At 43.6% G+C, this 16,266-nt stretch overlaps 1 protein-coding gene across 1 annotated transcript in view; it reads left to right on the forward strand.

The window, feature by feature from the left end:
* The window catches only part of wtip (WT1 interacting protein), a 28,539-nt gene extending 15,050 nt beyond the window's left edge, over positions 1-13,489 (forward strand). Inside the window, exons 3-8 of the mRNA XM_086174935.1 lie at positions 6,983-7,050; positions 8,140-8,202; positions 8,524-8,654; positions 8,729-8,780; positions 8,972-9,040; positions 13,199-13,489. Of these exons, the coding sequence (XP_086031061.1) occupies positions 6,983-7,050; positions 8,140-8,202; positions 8,524-8,654; positions 8,729-8,780; positions 8,972-9,040; positions 13,199-13,351 (536 nt within the window). The 3' untranslated portion in view covers positions 13,352-13,489. The remainder of the gene's footprint in view (positions 1-6,982; positions 7,051-8,139; positions 8,203-8,523; positions 8,655-8,728; positions 8,781-8,971; positions 9,041-13,198) is intronic.
* Positions 13,490-16,266: the final 2,777 nt, after the last annotated feature.

Genomic DNA, 16,266 nt, shown 5'->3' on the forward strand with positions numbered 1-16,266 from the left:
AAATCCTGCCAGCTAAGTAGCCGCCATGCGGCTCCCCTGCCCGCGGGCGGGTTAGCCGTTAGCATCCCTCACCGAATGGGAATGTTTGGTTTCTGACAAGCTCGGCTCTAAAAGTGGCCCAGCTTGTCAAAACACAATCTCAAGATAAATCGAGTTATGTTTTTATTTTTTTTTCCCCCCTCCCTCGCCCCCAGAGAGGGGGTCCTCCAGGAAAGCTAATGCCGGGGTCTGCTGAGACATCGCTCGCTGCTAGCCTCGGGCTTTGTTTAACCATGCATAATTGAGCCCTCCTCTTGGCTTACTCCCATGGTTGCACCCTTTTTTTTTCATGAAATGGCCAAGAATGCAAACTACCCTCCTCCACTTCAGCCGGCCTTCCCCGGGGGACCTCACTCAGACAGTCCCAGAGCGTAGCAGGCCTGGCATGGGTTGCCCTTGAACGCCACACGGATGCAGAAGCCGCTAACGCATAAAAAAAAAGCTAGCGGTTAAAGTTGCGCTCCACGTCTCATATCGCCATTTTTCAATCCCCGCCTATTTTTACTTGCTTTTTTTTTTTAATTCAATTGTGGACCGCCACATCATTTTATGCGAGAATATCTGAGAATATGTTAGTAGGTTTGATTGTCTTTAAAAAAGAAATGTCAAACACTTGCATTGACAATAAACTACATTTCCCATAATTCATACTGATCATGCAACCCACTAAATTCCGCTATATTTTTTCTCACGCCCCCTCAAAGAGAAGAAAATAATTCACATCTCCAACGCAACTATAAATATCATAATTTGTCTCCAAAATTACATTTCTGCACAATATTGTATCCTTATTAACATTAAAGAAAAGAAAGAAATATACACTGCTCAGAGCAATTAAGGGAAGACTAAAATAACACATCCTAGATGTGAATAAATGAAATATCAAATACTTTTTTACATAATTGTATGTTAAGATTTATGTGTGTGTGTGTGTGTGTGTGTGTGTGTGTGAGAGAGAGAGAACGTCAAAACATTATTTTTGATATTATTTATTTTTATACTTTATGTAAAACAATATATATCATAAGATTAATATTATTTATTGATAATTTGTTTAAATATAGTGTGAAAACAGATATTTATTAGCATAAACGCTACTTGCTCACAAAGCAACTCACGCCAAAAAAGAAAATAGAAATTACACTTTTTTTAATGTTTTTTTTTAGCAACAAATTATGAATATATATTAACATAACAGATTGCTGGCAATATTTGACACGTTTTCGCACTATTTGGGAAACGATCTATATCCACATATATGTGTAGCAATGCATTTAGTGTTTACAGGTTTGTGTATTTATGCAGACAAATCTGCAATTTGTTAAAATTCTACATCTGTCACGCATGTTCTGTTGGACTTATTTTGTTTTTCTACTATTGTGACAAAAAGGTTTTGAGCAAAGTTAATGTCATAACTAGTGTTGGAAGATATTTTTCTTTATTCGCTTTGATCGTTTGATTATTGATTGATTGGAGTAATGAGGGTTTCTTAACCTGACAATGTATAAAGGATATTATTTTTAACAGAGCAACTAGCAAACATTTTTTGTTACATCCATCCAAATGCATATGCAACCTTTTGGATTTGAATGGGCAATTCAGATTGATTTAACATGAAGGAGAATAGTTTCACATGTTTTTGCTAAGAAAGTTGTATTAAATTGCAAAGGGGTGCAAAAGTCAGCGTTGTTGTTGTTCTTGAGTGCCGGGCCATCTTGTTGTCAGCTCCACCCCTTAAATGTGTGTAATTACTGCATTATTACACCAGTACTTTGTTTATTACTGCGTTATTACATAACCACTGATCGTCATCATGCTTTGTGACATTGGCTTACATTTATTACCCCATTATTCTGCGCTTGTTAAGGGTGACTATATGATAACGCGAGTTCTCACTCACAGATGTTGCAGCATGAATAGTTACGATGTTATTACACAAGTAATCCTGGGTGACTCCCTTTTTGGATGGCGTGGGGTTAAAAAAAGCCCCATAGGAGATTCGACGGTGCAAGAAAACATCCTCTGCTTTGTCGCCGAGGCTTGAAAGCAAGTAGTTGACTGACCTACAACGACACGGCGGCTTCAAAATCAGACGGCAATCAATTAAATGTCTTAAGCGCGGCGTTTAATTGATTGCCCGCCGTGGCTGCGAGGCGGCTAATACAGCGCCTCTGGGTGAAGTTTATATAAAAAATAAATAAATAGGCGGCCGCGTGAGGCAAACAGCAGTGAGTCTGATGACTAACTCCTGCCTCGCCGAAATCAAAACAGACGCTAAAAGCCCTGGCGGCTAGAATTTTTTTTTTCTCATGCCGCTCGCCACCGCAAGTAGCACCTGAGAGGCGGCGGCGCTGCTTTTGGTTTCATGTCCCCGTGTTTACACAGTCTTTTATGGCAGCGCTTTAATTTTGAAATACCGTGAGGCCCGGTGTGTTTGTGCAGGTACGTCTTGGATTTGTTTTTTCTTTTTTTTTTTTTTTTTTCCAAAGTTGTGTGACGAGGATCTGCAGTCTGTCACGACCCTGCTCTCACACCGGTACGTTAAAACCGACTGGTTTAAAAATAAACCCGACAAATGAACGCTTTAAGGTATTCCTGGGTTCTTGGTTTCCCAGACTCGAGTTTGATGACGGTTTCAGACATTGGAGGAATCACGGTGCAGCTTCTGAAATTAGCTAATGATCAAGGCTTGCGGGATTGTATTTATGGAGTACCTGGACAACCATGACTCCCAGTCTACATCCTCTAGGAACTGACCCTTGTTGTAGTTCAGGGTTGCTCCTGGCTTTAACTGCCCCTTGTTATTGGTCCATTGGTCGCCATTGGTGGTGTTATGCTAGCCTGAGTACCCGCCCTTGTTACCGCACCGACTCCAGAATACTCCAGAGTACTCCAGAGTGTGTGGACTACCATGACTCCCAGTCTACATCTTCTTAATGTTGGCCCCTCCTAATAGTTCTGGGTCATTCCAAGCAGTAACTCGACCACATCATCAGTCTTGTTGATGTTATGCTAGCCGTAGTACCGTCTTGGTCATCAGGCCGACTCCAGAGCACTCCAGAGAACTTGGACTATCAGTCTACATCCACTTGGCCTTGACCCTCCTTGTAGTCCAGAGTCACTCCAAGCACTAACTCAGTGTCAGTCCATTGGTTGCCATTGTTGATGTTTACACTCGCTGTAATACCCATGTTTGTTATTGCGCTGACTGAGTACACCAGAGTACTTCAGAGTACTCTGGAACTACCATGACTCCCAGTCTACATCCTCTTGGAATTGAACCTCCATGTAATTCAGGGTCACTCCAGGCATTAACTGACCCACATCATTGGGCCATTGGGGGCCACTTTTAATGTTATGCCAACTGTAGTACCCTTGTTCATTATTGCGCTGACTCCAGAATACTCGAGAATACTCCAGAGTACAAGTCTACAACTTTTTAATGTTGTCCCTCCTGTAGTTCTGGGTCACTCCAGGCATTATCTGCAGCTCATCATCAGTCCATTGGTAGCCATTGTTGATGTTATGCTAGCCGTAGTACCCAGGTTCATTATCACACTGACTCCAGAGCACTCCAGAGTACCTTGACTACCATGTCTCCTAGTCTGGATCCTCTTGGAATTGACCCTCCTTGCAGTTCAGGGTCACTCCAGGCATTGACTGCACCTCATCATTGGGCCATTGGGGGCCACTGTTAATGTTATGCCAACTGTAGTACCCTTGTTCATTATTGCGCTGACTCCAGAATACTCCAGAATACTCCAGAATACAAGTCTACAACTTCTTAATGTTGTCCCTCCTGTAGTTCTGGGTCACTCCAGGCATTATCTTATCAGTCCATTGGAAGCCATTGTTGATGTTATGCTAGCCGTAGTACCCAGGTTCATTATCACACTGACCCCAGAGCACTCCAGAGTACCTTGACTACCATGTCTCCTAGTCTGGAACCTCTTGGAATTGACCCTCCTTGCAGTTCACGGTCACTTAACTGCACCTCATCACTGGTCCATTGGTCACCATTGATGTTTGCGCTCGCCGTTATACCGTGTTCGTGACTGCGTTGGAACAGGAAGTGTCTCTGCACGAGCTGGTGTTTTAGCTCATCACAAAATCACACCCCAAACTACTAGCTTGGCACATCACCTACAGCGTTTCAGTTTTTTTCTGTTTGCAGCACGTTGGACTGTTTGATAGCGGCTAAAACCTTTTGCAAAAGGCATGCCATTTGCTCGTTGTCGTCACCGAAAACTGGGCTTATTGATGCATTCGGGGATCTGCTTTTCCGATTTTTTGCGTCGTCTTTGGCGCCGTTTTCCACCAAAACGCTGCATCAAACAAAGATGGAGGCAGGACAGAGGATGCTATTCGCAACACATCTCACATCTTCACTTCTTTTTTCCTTCGACAAGAAAAGTCGGTGGTCTTCCCTCCCTCTGTTGCCATTTTTAAATCTCCACAAAAAAAAACAAAACGTCCGCTTGAACTGTTTACTTTTCTTTATTTTTCCCGGAGTGAACCAACCAATCAGAGCGGGAGAAGATGTACCTCAACAGCCAATCAGAGTGACGGAACATTCTCATCAAGCTGATGCATTTGTGTATGAGTATGGGACGTTGTGATTGGCTGTGCCGGGAATCCCGAGATCGATCGATTATTTGATTTCTGGTATTGATCGGCGCGTTCAAACGCCGTTATTTCATCATAACGAAACATCCAGAGGTGATCGGCTCTGCCGCCCATCGAAACTGGACAGGCGCTTATCGCCATGGCAACACCGTCCTTGTTAAGAGCAGTGTTCCGTGTTCTGCTGTGTTCCTTTGGGTTCTCCTACCATGGGTTCTCCATGTTCTTCTTCTAGTCCAAAAGCAGTGCTGAGAATTGGAGCAGAACAGTCAGAAGGTTTCAGGTTCTAACGCAGTGTTCTTCAGGGTTCTCCCATTGTTGGGTGTCCATGTTCTCCTGCCTGGGTTCTCCAGGTTCTCCATCTTCCTCTTGTAGTCCAAAAGCAGTGCTGAACAGTCAGAAGGTTTTGGGTTCTACTGAAATGTTCCTCTGGGTTCTCCCGGTGTGGGTTCCCTCCATGTTCTCCTACTTCCCAACAGTTCATTGACGTCTCCGTATCGTATTGGTGGACCCCGTGATTGACAGCTGACCTGCGCAGGTTAAACCCCGCCCCCTCCCACCTCCACCGCCAACCGTGATTGGCTCCTGCTAATAACAAATAAAACCACCATTTTTCTTTTTTTTTTTTTTTTTAATAGATGCAAAAAACGAAACAATTGAACCTAATAATCTTTGGCATTTTTTTATTTTTTTTTATTTGCTATTTTTGGTTATTTAATTTTTTAATTTTTTTTTTCTCCAATGAAAATGTGGATGGCTCTTTGGGTCCGAGCGGAGCCGAGGCCCCCCCTACCCCTCTTTCCCCGGCGACAAAAGGCCAGAAGGGGTGGGGGTGGAGGTTGGGGGGGGGGGGGGGTGACAGAGAGACGGGGTGGCAGGCATTGCCCCCCCCACCCCTTCCTCCTCCTCCCGCTGGATGAGGAGGGAAGTGGCGGCGGCGGCGGCGGCGGCGGCGGCGAGGGGGTTGAATGGGACCAGCAAGTGACCTCAGGCAGAAAGAATGTCCCCGTTTGCTCAGTCGGCCCGCTCCCCACAGCCGCTCAGCACACAGTCATCAGCGCTGGGGCCCTTTGTGTTCACCTTCCAGACCCCGGGGCCCGGAGCAGAGGCCACAGACAAGCCACACACACACACACACACACACACACACACATATGCACTCGTCGTCGCTGCTGCTGCTCCGCTAACCTCAGCGTTCCCTGCAAACCAGCCCCTTGCAACGTCTCCCTTGTTGTTTAGAAGACGATGTCCCTCACACACACACACACACACACGCGCACACACACACAACCCCGGTCGCTACCTAAAAATGCTAATTCCGCCCCCCCTCCCGGTCCTCCCGCGTCTTTTAAACGTCTCACCTATTGTGTTGACGGCATTCCTGGGCTGCTGCGGCCATTTGTGTGGGTGTTAACGGATGGCCCGTCTCCCGGCGCCGTGACACCGCGTTCGTGTGTGAAATATAGCGATTGCATAAATTTCTAGGATGGTGGTGTTTTGTGGAGGGAGGAGAGGGAGGGTGGCCGTGTCTTTGGGGACGACCATAAAATCAAAGTTGGCCCGGGAAAAACAATTCAACGCGACCCGGACGGATTTACGAGATCCGTGCGTGGCGTCCACCGCGCCGGGGTGATGTCACCGCCGCTGTTGCATGGATTTGAATGGGAGGGATGCATGCAGGGTGTGTGTGTGTGTGTGTGTGTGTGTGTGTGTGGGTGGATGGGGGTGCAGATGCATTTTTATTCCTTTTTTTTTTCAAGATTGGACGCAGATTTGAATCTGGGTGAATGAAAGCAGCGCAGAGAGCTGCAGCCTCCGTCAACCTGTTATTATTATTATTATTATTATTTATTCCTAGAATTATTTTTCATCTAAGAAAGATAAGCAGCTGTTAAACCCTCACCCCCTCCCGTCCTCCGTACATACGACCAACGTCGCGATCAATGACCGCAGCTCCAGGCGGCTGCTGTGAGGAAGGATGGAGGCGGATATTGATTGATTGCCGGTGTGTCTGTGAATGGGATCCCGTTGAGATCCGCGTCGGAGTAATTAAAGCGAGGAGAACATCTGCTGGGCTTCGGGACCCTCAGAAGAAGATGTTCGTCGGACTCCCGCCGTCAGAATCAATGTGACGCGTCCATATTTGAAATGTAATCACGATAACACCGCGCTTGTCGATAAACCCGCATGACTTAATGGCGGTTGGACTTTTTCTTTAGCTTAGCTACCACGCTTATCCTGACCTCGGGGTCACACTCGGGGTCGGAGATGGTCGCGAGGTGAACGGCGTCCACATTGACGTGCTGTCCTTCCTCCGCAGGACGGAGGCTGAGGGGGAAAGCCTTCTACAACGTCAACGGGAAGGTCTACTGCGAGGAGGACTTTCTGGTGAGTGAGTCGCCGTTTCTCTCTGTTGCGCAACGACAGACGGAAACAGACGTCGGCGCTGCAATTAAAGTCTCAGGCCGCCCCTCCAATTCACGCTAATTTCCCCAAATGTCCCCCGAGGAGGTCAATTACCCCGCGAGATGCTCCCGGGCGCTTATAATTAAGACGCGGGGGAGGCGGGCGGGCCTCCCGCTCCATCTGCTTCAGGTTAGCTGCCGCCGCTCCCGTGGTGCCTTCGCTTGCCGTCGGGAAAACTGCGATGACGTACGCGTAGATGCCAGCTGATTGACGGGCGCATGCTGACCGGGAAATTATTCTTTTTTTTCATGTTTTCAATCAATGCGTGACCCTGAAACCCCTTCCCGGGGGTGGGCGGTGCGTTCAGGGACGGGAGGAAACTGTGGCAGATGGTAGATCTGGAGTGGGGGTGAATTGATAATCAGTAGCTTCCTACGTCCACCTGGCACCCGTCGACCCCCCCAACGCGACCCCGGGGGTTTTGGGGGGGCGGGGAGCTACAGATGGTGGCCTTTGTAACGTTGGGTTTAAATTGATTTATACTTAATGACAGCTGACGAGGGGGAACACTCCCATGGAGATGGGTTGTATTTCACATCAATGTCACACTCACGGTAATATATGGATTATTTATAATATTTAAAAGCTGATCGTCTGTTAATATTCAACGCTTTAATCGCCAGTTAGTCAACTTCAAAATTGAAAACGATGGAGAAAAAAAATCTACTAGCATGTCTGGGCCGCATGGCTTAAATATGGCCGACCTTTTTTTTTTGCCCCTCCACTTTAGGCAGCCATGTTTGTAGTTTTTTTGTTGATTTTTTTTTTTTTTTTTAATTTTTGCATGTCTGTAAAGTCTCCAGGCCACACGGCGTGGACATTTAAAGCGACAGACTTCCTGTTTGGACGCTGTTAGCGATGTTTAGCTTTTAGCATCCTCCCGGGTGCAGGAGCATGGTCGCCACGGTGCCCCACTATCGCCCTCCCCTATTTTATTTATTATTATTATTATCTTTGAAAGCATCGCACGACTTTCTCGATAACGAATGTCGCGTCTCGTCTCGCCCGCAGTACTCCGGTTTCCAGCAGACGGCCGAGAAGTGCTTCGTGTGCGGCCACCTCATCATGGAGATGGTAAGACCTTCACCAGCGGGTGGAAAGGGAACAAACAAACCGGTTAAGACGTGAGACGGGAGACGTCTATCGGTTTTATTTGACAGTGTGGCGTTGCCGTGGAAACCAGACGCGATTCTCCTCAGGTTCATAACATTTCCAGCCCCGGCGCGCCCGCTGGAATATTGCGCCGCGTCCAAAACCAGAGCTTTTACACAATAAAAGCCTCCTCATGTGGCCGGGAGCTGCTCGGTGCTTGAATTCCAATGCTTCACCCGCAAGTCTCGCTGATATCTGTGTGTGTGTATGTGTGTGTGTGTGTGTGTGTGTGTGTGTGTTCAGATCCTGCAGGCGCTGGGCAAGTCCTACCACCCGGGCTGCTTCCGCTGCGTGGTGTGCAAAGAGGGTCTGGACGGCGTGCCGTTCACGGTGGACGTGGAGAACAACATCTACTGCGTGAAAGACTACCACACGTAAGGAGAGCGTCCGAGCGTCCCGGAAACACTTTTCGGGATTTTTATTTTCTCCCGTCTCTCTTTGAAAACAGGGTTTTCGCACCGAAGTGCGCTTCCTGCAACCAGCCCATCCTGCCGGCCCAGGTGAGGTCCAAATATTGAATGGTTTGCATTTCCCTGCCCTGTGATTGACGGGTGAGCGGGCAAACCCCGCCCCCTGCACCAACGTCCGCTGGGATTGGCTCGGACCTCAGGACGAGATGGAAAAGCAAAAATAAAAACACCAGCTGCTTTGTGCAACTTTAAGGTGTTTCATCACGTCTGTTTCTCCGCAGGGCTCCGAGGAAACCATCCGGGTCGTCTCCATGGACAAGGACTACCATGTGGAGTGTTACCACTGTGAGGTGAGGGTGGACTCTCACACACACACACACACACACACACACAGGTTCTTTCTTAAAGAACACTAAATATTTCAAGTAGAACCAGCTATTCAGTCAACATTAAATGTCATACCCTGGAGGTTATTGATACATTAAACATTGACGTGGAATCATCCCTGGAATCATGAGCACCCCCTACCGTGAGGCAGGAGAACTGCGTGCCTCACTTAGTGGCTTTTTGCAGCTGGTTTCTGATCGCTCAGCACAAAATACTAGTAACACACTCCCGGTTGTTAACAAATTGGAAATGTAGTTCATCTAGCAAAAGTGCTTAAACATTTTAATAGAGACAGCAGTCCGGTCTGAATGCAGAGCGTGCCGGCAGTCAGCCGTCATTTGCAATCTACATTGAGGCTCGACAATCGGCGGTCTCACCGCACGTCTTTTCTCAGTATTTGAACAGTAAATGTGAAAATCCAGCATTTTTTTTTTTTTGTTGTTTTTTTTAGTAAAATAATTCTAAAACTGGTGACGTGGTAGGAAAAATATATTTATAGTGCAAATCACTGAAATGTAACCATTTAATTTTTTTTTTTTTATTTGACAAATTTGTTTTCTTTCCAAGCTAGGATCGTGAGGCACGGCCTCTCTTGCCTCCCCTGACAGCACCTCAGTGACATTAAACATAAATATATATGTATATATGATACAAAATATTATATTGAAATAAATATCATATGTATGATATAATATATATAATATGATATAAAATATCATATTTATATATAATATAATGTAATGTAATAACATATTAGATGAAGGCTGCCAAGCCATGAAGAAGAATATATACATTTATGTATATGTATGTTTATTTATATTTATATGTGTGTTTGCATATATATATATATATATATATTTATAAAAACATAAATACATTTATCCTCTACATCACTACACAAATCATTGCCTCTTACAAACTCCTTCCATCCAAAAACATGCTAATGGCTCTGCTAACGGAATGTTGCTAACGGTGAGTAATTATATTTGAGTGAAAAACCGAAAACGTCGTCAAGATGCAACTGGGTAAATTATGATTTTTTCTTTTTAAGAAAACAACAAATTCAGCAAGAAACGACTGAAAATTGTACCATTAAAAAAAAAAAAAAAAAAAAAAAAAAACGAATCCCCAAGAAATGACCCGAATATCAGGCACGGCATGAAAATCCATCTGAAACGTTGCCGCAGAAACGGGTCTTTCCAGAAATAATAGCCTGAATATGAATAATAACACACGGCTCCTGGTTTGGAGTTGTTGGGGGGTGTAATTAGGTTCGGGAGAAAAAGTCTGGGGAAACTGGGCCACGGGTTCTGGAAAGAGACGCCTCTGTTTCTGGCCTCCCCCCCCCCCGATTGTGTCTCTTGGCACCGGGACACCGATGCCGTCCAGTCCCGTTGTGTGCAGGCGTCCTCGCAGCAGAACCGCCGGGATGTCCGACCGCAGGCGCGTGGACCGATTTTTCTTTTCATGGGGGGAGCAAAAAAAAAAAAAAAAAAAAAAAAATTGTCATGGTGAAGCTGCTGCAGAATAAATGACCTAAAATATTTGGCTGGGAAATAAATAATAAAGACAGAATAAAATAAAAATGATTGAATAATTGATTTAAATTGCAAAGGGATCATTAAAAGATTTAATTATCCTAAATTGGAAACTATATCAAATTGACCTAAATAAATAAATAGAGAAATCTCTTAGAATTTGCAAGTAATTAAGGATGCAATAAAATTTGTAGTTACAGATTTGTATATGGTGTTTTTTTTTAAAAAAAAGGAAAAAATTAAAAATAAACTACAGAGTGACCAAACAATGAAAGGCATGATGAAAAAAGGGCAGGAAGAGGGGATGAGTTTAACTGGGGTCAATGAATCATCTCTTGTGTGTCGCTGATGACACACACACACACACACACACACACACACACACACACACACACACACACACGGATAGCAGGTCACAGATCAAGGCTGTCACTCATTGACAGGGCACATTCCAGCTTTGGGCTCTGGACCCGGACCGGGTGGCGTTGGGGGGGGTTATGGACACACACACACACACACACACACACACACGCACGGGGGGGGGGTAAAGTCCGGCACTGAATCATCTGAATGCCGTAAATCCTTCACATATTCAACACAACTCGCCAAATCCTGACTTTGACTTCCATGAAGTTCAGACGTTTCTCTCGCTGTCCCTTCAAATGTTCTATTTAATGCTTTTAAACCATAAAAGCTTAAAAATGTACTCAAAGTATCGAACACAGTGTCACTGACCTAAGGTTGTTTGAGGGTAATCAGCTGATTATTATTTTTATTTATTTTCCCCCTGAAGGCTGTTCTCTGCCAGTTCAAAAATGTTTAGCGAATCGGCAAATCGTTTACAAAATCAGGATTGAATCACGAACCCATAACATATAACGATAAATAATAACATAATAACAGTAAACATATTAAAGGGGCACCGAAGCGATGGCGTCGAGATGCCGGGATGTCTAAATTGTAAAGTCGTCCCTGTGACCGTCATTCTCGAGACAGCACGCGATCGCCTCTTAAAACCTGCATTTTCTGAATGGAGTTCTGAATACGATCTGGCACAGGCTAGAGCAAAGATTTAAAATGATAAATCAAATGATAAAACATGAATTATCTGAGCAAAGTCCACTATTGGAAAAATCCAAAATCCAAAAAAGTAAATTTAAAGTAATTAAGTGTGTAAAATGGGATAATGTATTTGGGTCAAAGGTCAGTCAACCCCCATGTGTAGTGATTAAAATAGACTATTTATATTCACATTTATATTAATTAAAAAAGACTATTTATATTTACATTTATTTATATAAATAAAATAATAAGTGTATAAGATGTGAAGCTCTATTTGTGGGTCAAAGGTCAGTCACCCTCCATGTGTTTGTTATATTCACTATACATATATATATATATATATATATATATATATATATATATATATATATATGCATGATTTTTATTATTTTATTCTATATCTATATATATGTGTGTGTGTGTGTGTGTATTTCTTTTTATAATTAAAATAATCTAAAATGTGTAAGATGTGATAATGCATTTGTGGGTCAAAGGTCAATCCATCTCCATGCGTAATAATTAAATCTGACTATTTATATTCACATTTATCATAAACATATAAATAAATATATATATATATATATATAAAATAATCGGAAGTGTATAAAATCCATGTGCGGGTCAAAGGTCAGTCACCCTCCATGTGTTTGCCATGATGTGGGGCCTCTAACTTTAAATTAACTTTAAATTCCATATATATATATATATATATATATATATATTATATATATAACATTTTTATTATTTAATTTTATATCTATATATGTGGGTTTGTGTATTTTTTTTATAATTTAAATAATTAAAGTGTGTAAGATGTGATAATGCATTTGTGGGTCAAAGGTCAATCAACCTCCATGCGTCATAATTAAATCCGACATTATTTATATTCCCATTTATCATAAATATATACATATATAATAATCAGAAGTGTTCAAAATCCATGTGTGGGTCAAAGGTCAGTCACCCTCCATGTGTTTGCCATGATGTGGGGCCTCTATTTGTAATGATTAAATTCCATATATATATATATATATATATATATGTACATATATAAATAACATTTTTATTATTTAATTTTATATCTTGATATGTGGGTTTGTGTATTTTTTTATAATTCAAATAATTTAAAGTGTGTAAGATGTGATAATGCATTTGTGGGTCAAAGGTCAGTCACCCTCCATGTGTTTGCCATGATGTGGGGCCTCTAACTTTAAATTTACTTTTAATTCCATATATCTATATATATATATATATATATACATATATATAACATTTTTATTATTTAATTTTATATCTATATATGTGGGTTTGTGTATTTTTTTATAATTCAAAAAATTTAAAGTGTGTAAGATGTGATAATGCATTTGTGGGTCAAAGGTCAATCAACCTCCATGCGTCATAATTAAATCCGACATTATTTATATTCCCATTTATCATAAATATATACATATATAATAATCAGAAGTGTATAAAATCCATGTGCGGGTCAAAGGTCAGTCACCCTCCATGTGTGTCTCCCAGGACTGCGGCCTCCAGCTGAACGACGAGGAGGGCCACCGCTGTTACCCCCTGGAGGGCCAGCTCCTCTGCCACGGCTGCCACATCCACCGGCTCCAGTCCCAGGCGCCGCCCCACCCGCCCCAGAGCTACCCCCTCCACGTCACCGAGCTGTGAGGGGGGAGCCGGCGGGCCGGAGGCGCCCCCATCCACAGGTGAACCCGGGTCACCGGCGGAGGGCCGGAGCACGCCCCGCCCCGGGCTCGGACCCCCCCAGAATCCCACCCCGGACCCCTGCACATTCATCAGAGGAGCGACCCGGCGGCGCCGGCGGCGGCGGCGGCGGCGGCGGGGGGGGAAAGGGGCGGGTTCGGTACCCCGGCCCCGGTCGCAGGCGTGGGGCGCCGTGCCGTGCCTTCAGAGCGGGCGCTCTATGCTAACGGCTATGCAAAAGACAACCGGCATCACAAAGCGGCGCCGTGAGGAGGATGAAGGTCCGAAGCGGAAGGAAACCCTCACGGCGCCGGTGCTCTGCTGCGCTCCGACATTACGGACCCGGAGGGCCCACGACTGACATTCCACTTAGAAGTCCTAGACCAGACCTCCAGAGATTCACAAGCAGTGTCTTAATTAATGATTATATTATGAAAGAAGAAATTTAGATGCACATAGATTGTCTTTTATAAATGAATATATATATATAAACACATATATATATATATATATTGCAGAGTTTTCCACATAATGCTAGGTGTAGATTTATTTTTATTGTTTCGGGTCGGAGTTCTCGCCGCGGCTGGTGAGGATCTTCACGTCGGAGTGGCTGTTTATTTTATTATCTTTTTTTTTTTTTTAAATATCGAGCGCCTTTTTGAGTACCAGACGGCCGGTACGGACCGTCCCAGATCAAATCCCAGGATTCGGGCCTTTTTTTCCCCGTTGCGGTGTCATTAACTCACACACTTATTTGACTTCGGCGCTTCAACACAAACTCTTGTCACGGCCTCAAAAACACACATCGGAGAAACATTTCCAACCCCGTGAGGTGTTTACGTGCACATTTATTTAAATATAACCATGAATACTGCAAGTATTTCACCGGTGTTTTTTTTTTTTTTTTTTTTTCTTACTGTCCAAAACACACACACACACACACACACCTCGCCGGCCACTGACCCTTCTGGTACTCAAAGAGCAGATACAAAAACAAAAGTACTTGCAAAACACATTCTGCTCCAGGACTTTAGTTCCCTGGTACATTTTGTTATGTTTTCCAGACACTGGTAGTTTTAATGTCTGCACACACACACACACAAAGCCCCCTGCTCGTGCACACTCGTGCACACTCCTCCAGGTATATCAACGTGCCCCCCCCCCCCCCTCTGCTGACCTCAGGAGGACAACTTCCGTAGAAATCCAGAGCAGAAATTATGGTTTTAAGGACCCCCCCCCACCACCACCACCACCACCATTTCCTGTGCTGGCTATGTGTGTGTGTGTGTGTGTGTGTGTGTTTTTAATCTTGCATGTGCAGATGTGTAACACCAAGGAAATACACTTGAAACAACAGAATCCAGTCAATCATAATTCGCCCTCCTTTTCAAACGTGTGTGTGTGTGTGTTTGTGTGTGTGTGTGTGTGTGTGTGTGTGTCATGGCTGGACCATGACGCATGCAGCCATGGGGTCTGCAGGCCAGCACAGAGTCCAGCAATACGACCAACCCCTCCTTACCAGCCCTTCGCTCGCGGGCCGTGTCTAATTCCTGGAGTCTCCATCCACAGGTGCAGCTTCAACCTCAAACCCTACAATTAAATTAAATCAAACAACCTATATATTTTTTTTTTTCATCCAGTAAATATTTACAAGGCGAGGGGGGATCATGTGTTCACTGATGAGTGAAGTCATTAAACAGTTTTTCCAGCAATTTATTCCATGTTTATTATTTTTTATTATTTTTATTTTTTTTGCACATTTTTTTTCTAGTATATTCACTTAAATCACCACATGTTCATTCACAGCTGCACCTGTGGATTGACGTCCTTCAGTTTCCCCCCCGTCGCCCCTCGCCGACGGTCGCAGCAACCAGGTCCTCGTGAATACTACTGAATCCAAAACCGCAGGCAGGAAGTATTTTCTCAAAATTAAAAAAAAAACAAAAAACAAAAAAAACAACTAGAGATTCATTTGAATGTAAGACCCGGGTGATTTATATTATTCTTTAACGGAGCGCGTCGCCTTTTCTGTTTAAAGAAATCTTTAATTCACGTCTTTTTAAAAAAAAAAATTTTAAAAATTAAAAAAAAAAAAAGAAATAAAGCAAACACACAAAAAAAAAAAATAAAAAAATAAAAATCAAATACTACTTCAGTTTCTACTGCATAGCACACACACCTAGATACCCTGTACATAAAGAGACTAGTTTTTTATTTTATTTTTCTGTCAAAAGAGAGAGAACCTCTCCCGCTGGTAGTTGTGATAAACACATGTCAACACCTGTCACACACTTTTTGTACCGTGTTTTGATCGCCCTTAGATTGTTCCGTAATTTAAAAAAAAACAAAAGCGAACAACAACAACAACAACAAAAAAACTAGATCTATTTATCTAAACGTGAAACAAAAAGTCTAAAGTTATTTAAAATATTAAAGATCGGGATGTATCATTTAACTGTAGATGACATAATCTGCTTTTTCAATAAAGTGGTTTTGTAGCTAACTGCAAAAAAAAAAAAAAAAAAATTGGTTTTGTTTTGTTGGTTTGTCCGTCGCGCTCAAGGCACCACCCTGAGGCCGAGGTTCGGTGCTAAACGTCGAGGAGATCCGAAGATCAAGGAAGTACCTTGTAGACATCCTTGCGTTCAACAAAGCCTCTTTCTGTTTGTTAGCTTAGCATCATTGTTAGCCACGCTGATGGACAGGCTGACAGACGGCAGATGACTGTCAAACATCTGATGGCTGACAGTCAGACAAGAGTCTCTGGGAACTATGAAGTCTGGAGAGACAGGGAAGTATGTTTGCCAGGTGCAAGACATGTATGCTGATTGTGAGACAGTGTGAGGTGAGGTGTGCTGTATGTGTGACCAGAGAAGTTC

The sequence above is a fragment of the Fistularia commersonii genome, chromosome 27 (genome assembly GCF_037954325.1).
Source record: "Fistularia commersonii isolate RoL2024-O1a breed Wild chromosome 27, RoL_Fcom_v1.0, whole genome shotgun sequence".
In the NCBI taxonomy this organism is placed as follows: domain Eukaryota; kingdom Metazoa; phylum Chordata; class Actinopteri; order Syngnathiformes; family Fistulariidae; genus Fistularia; species Fistularia commersonii.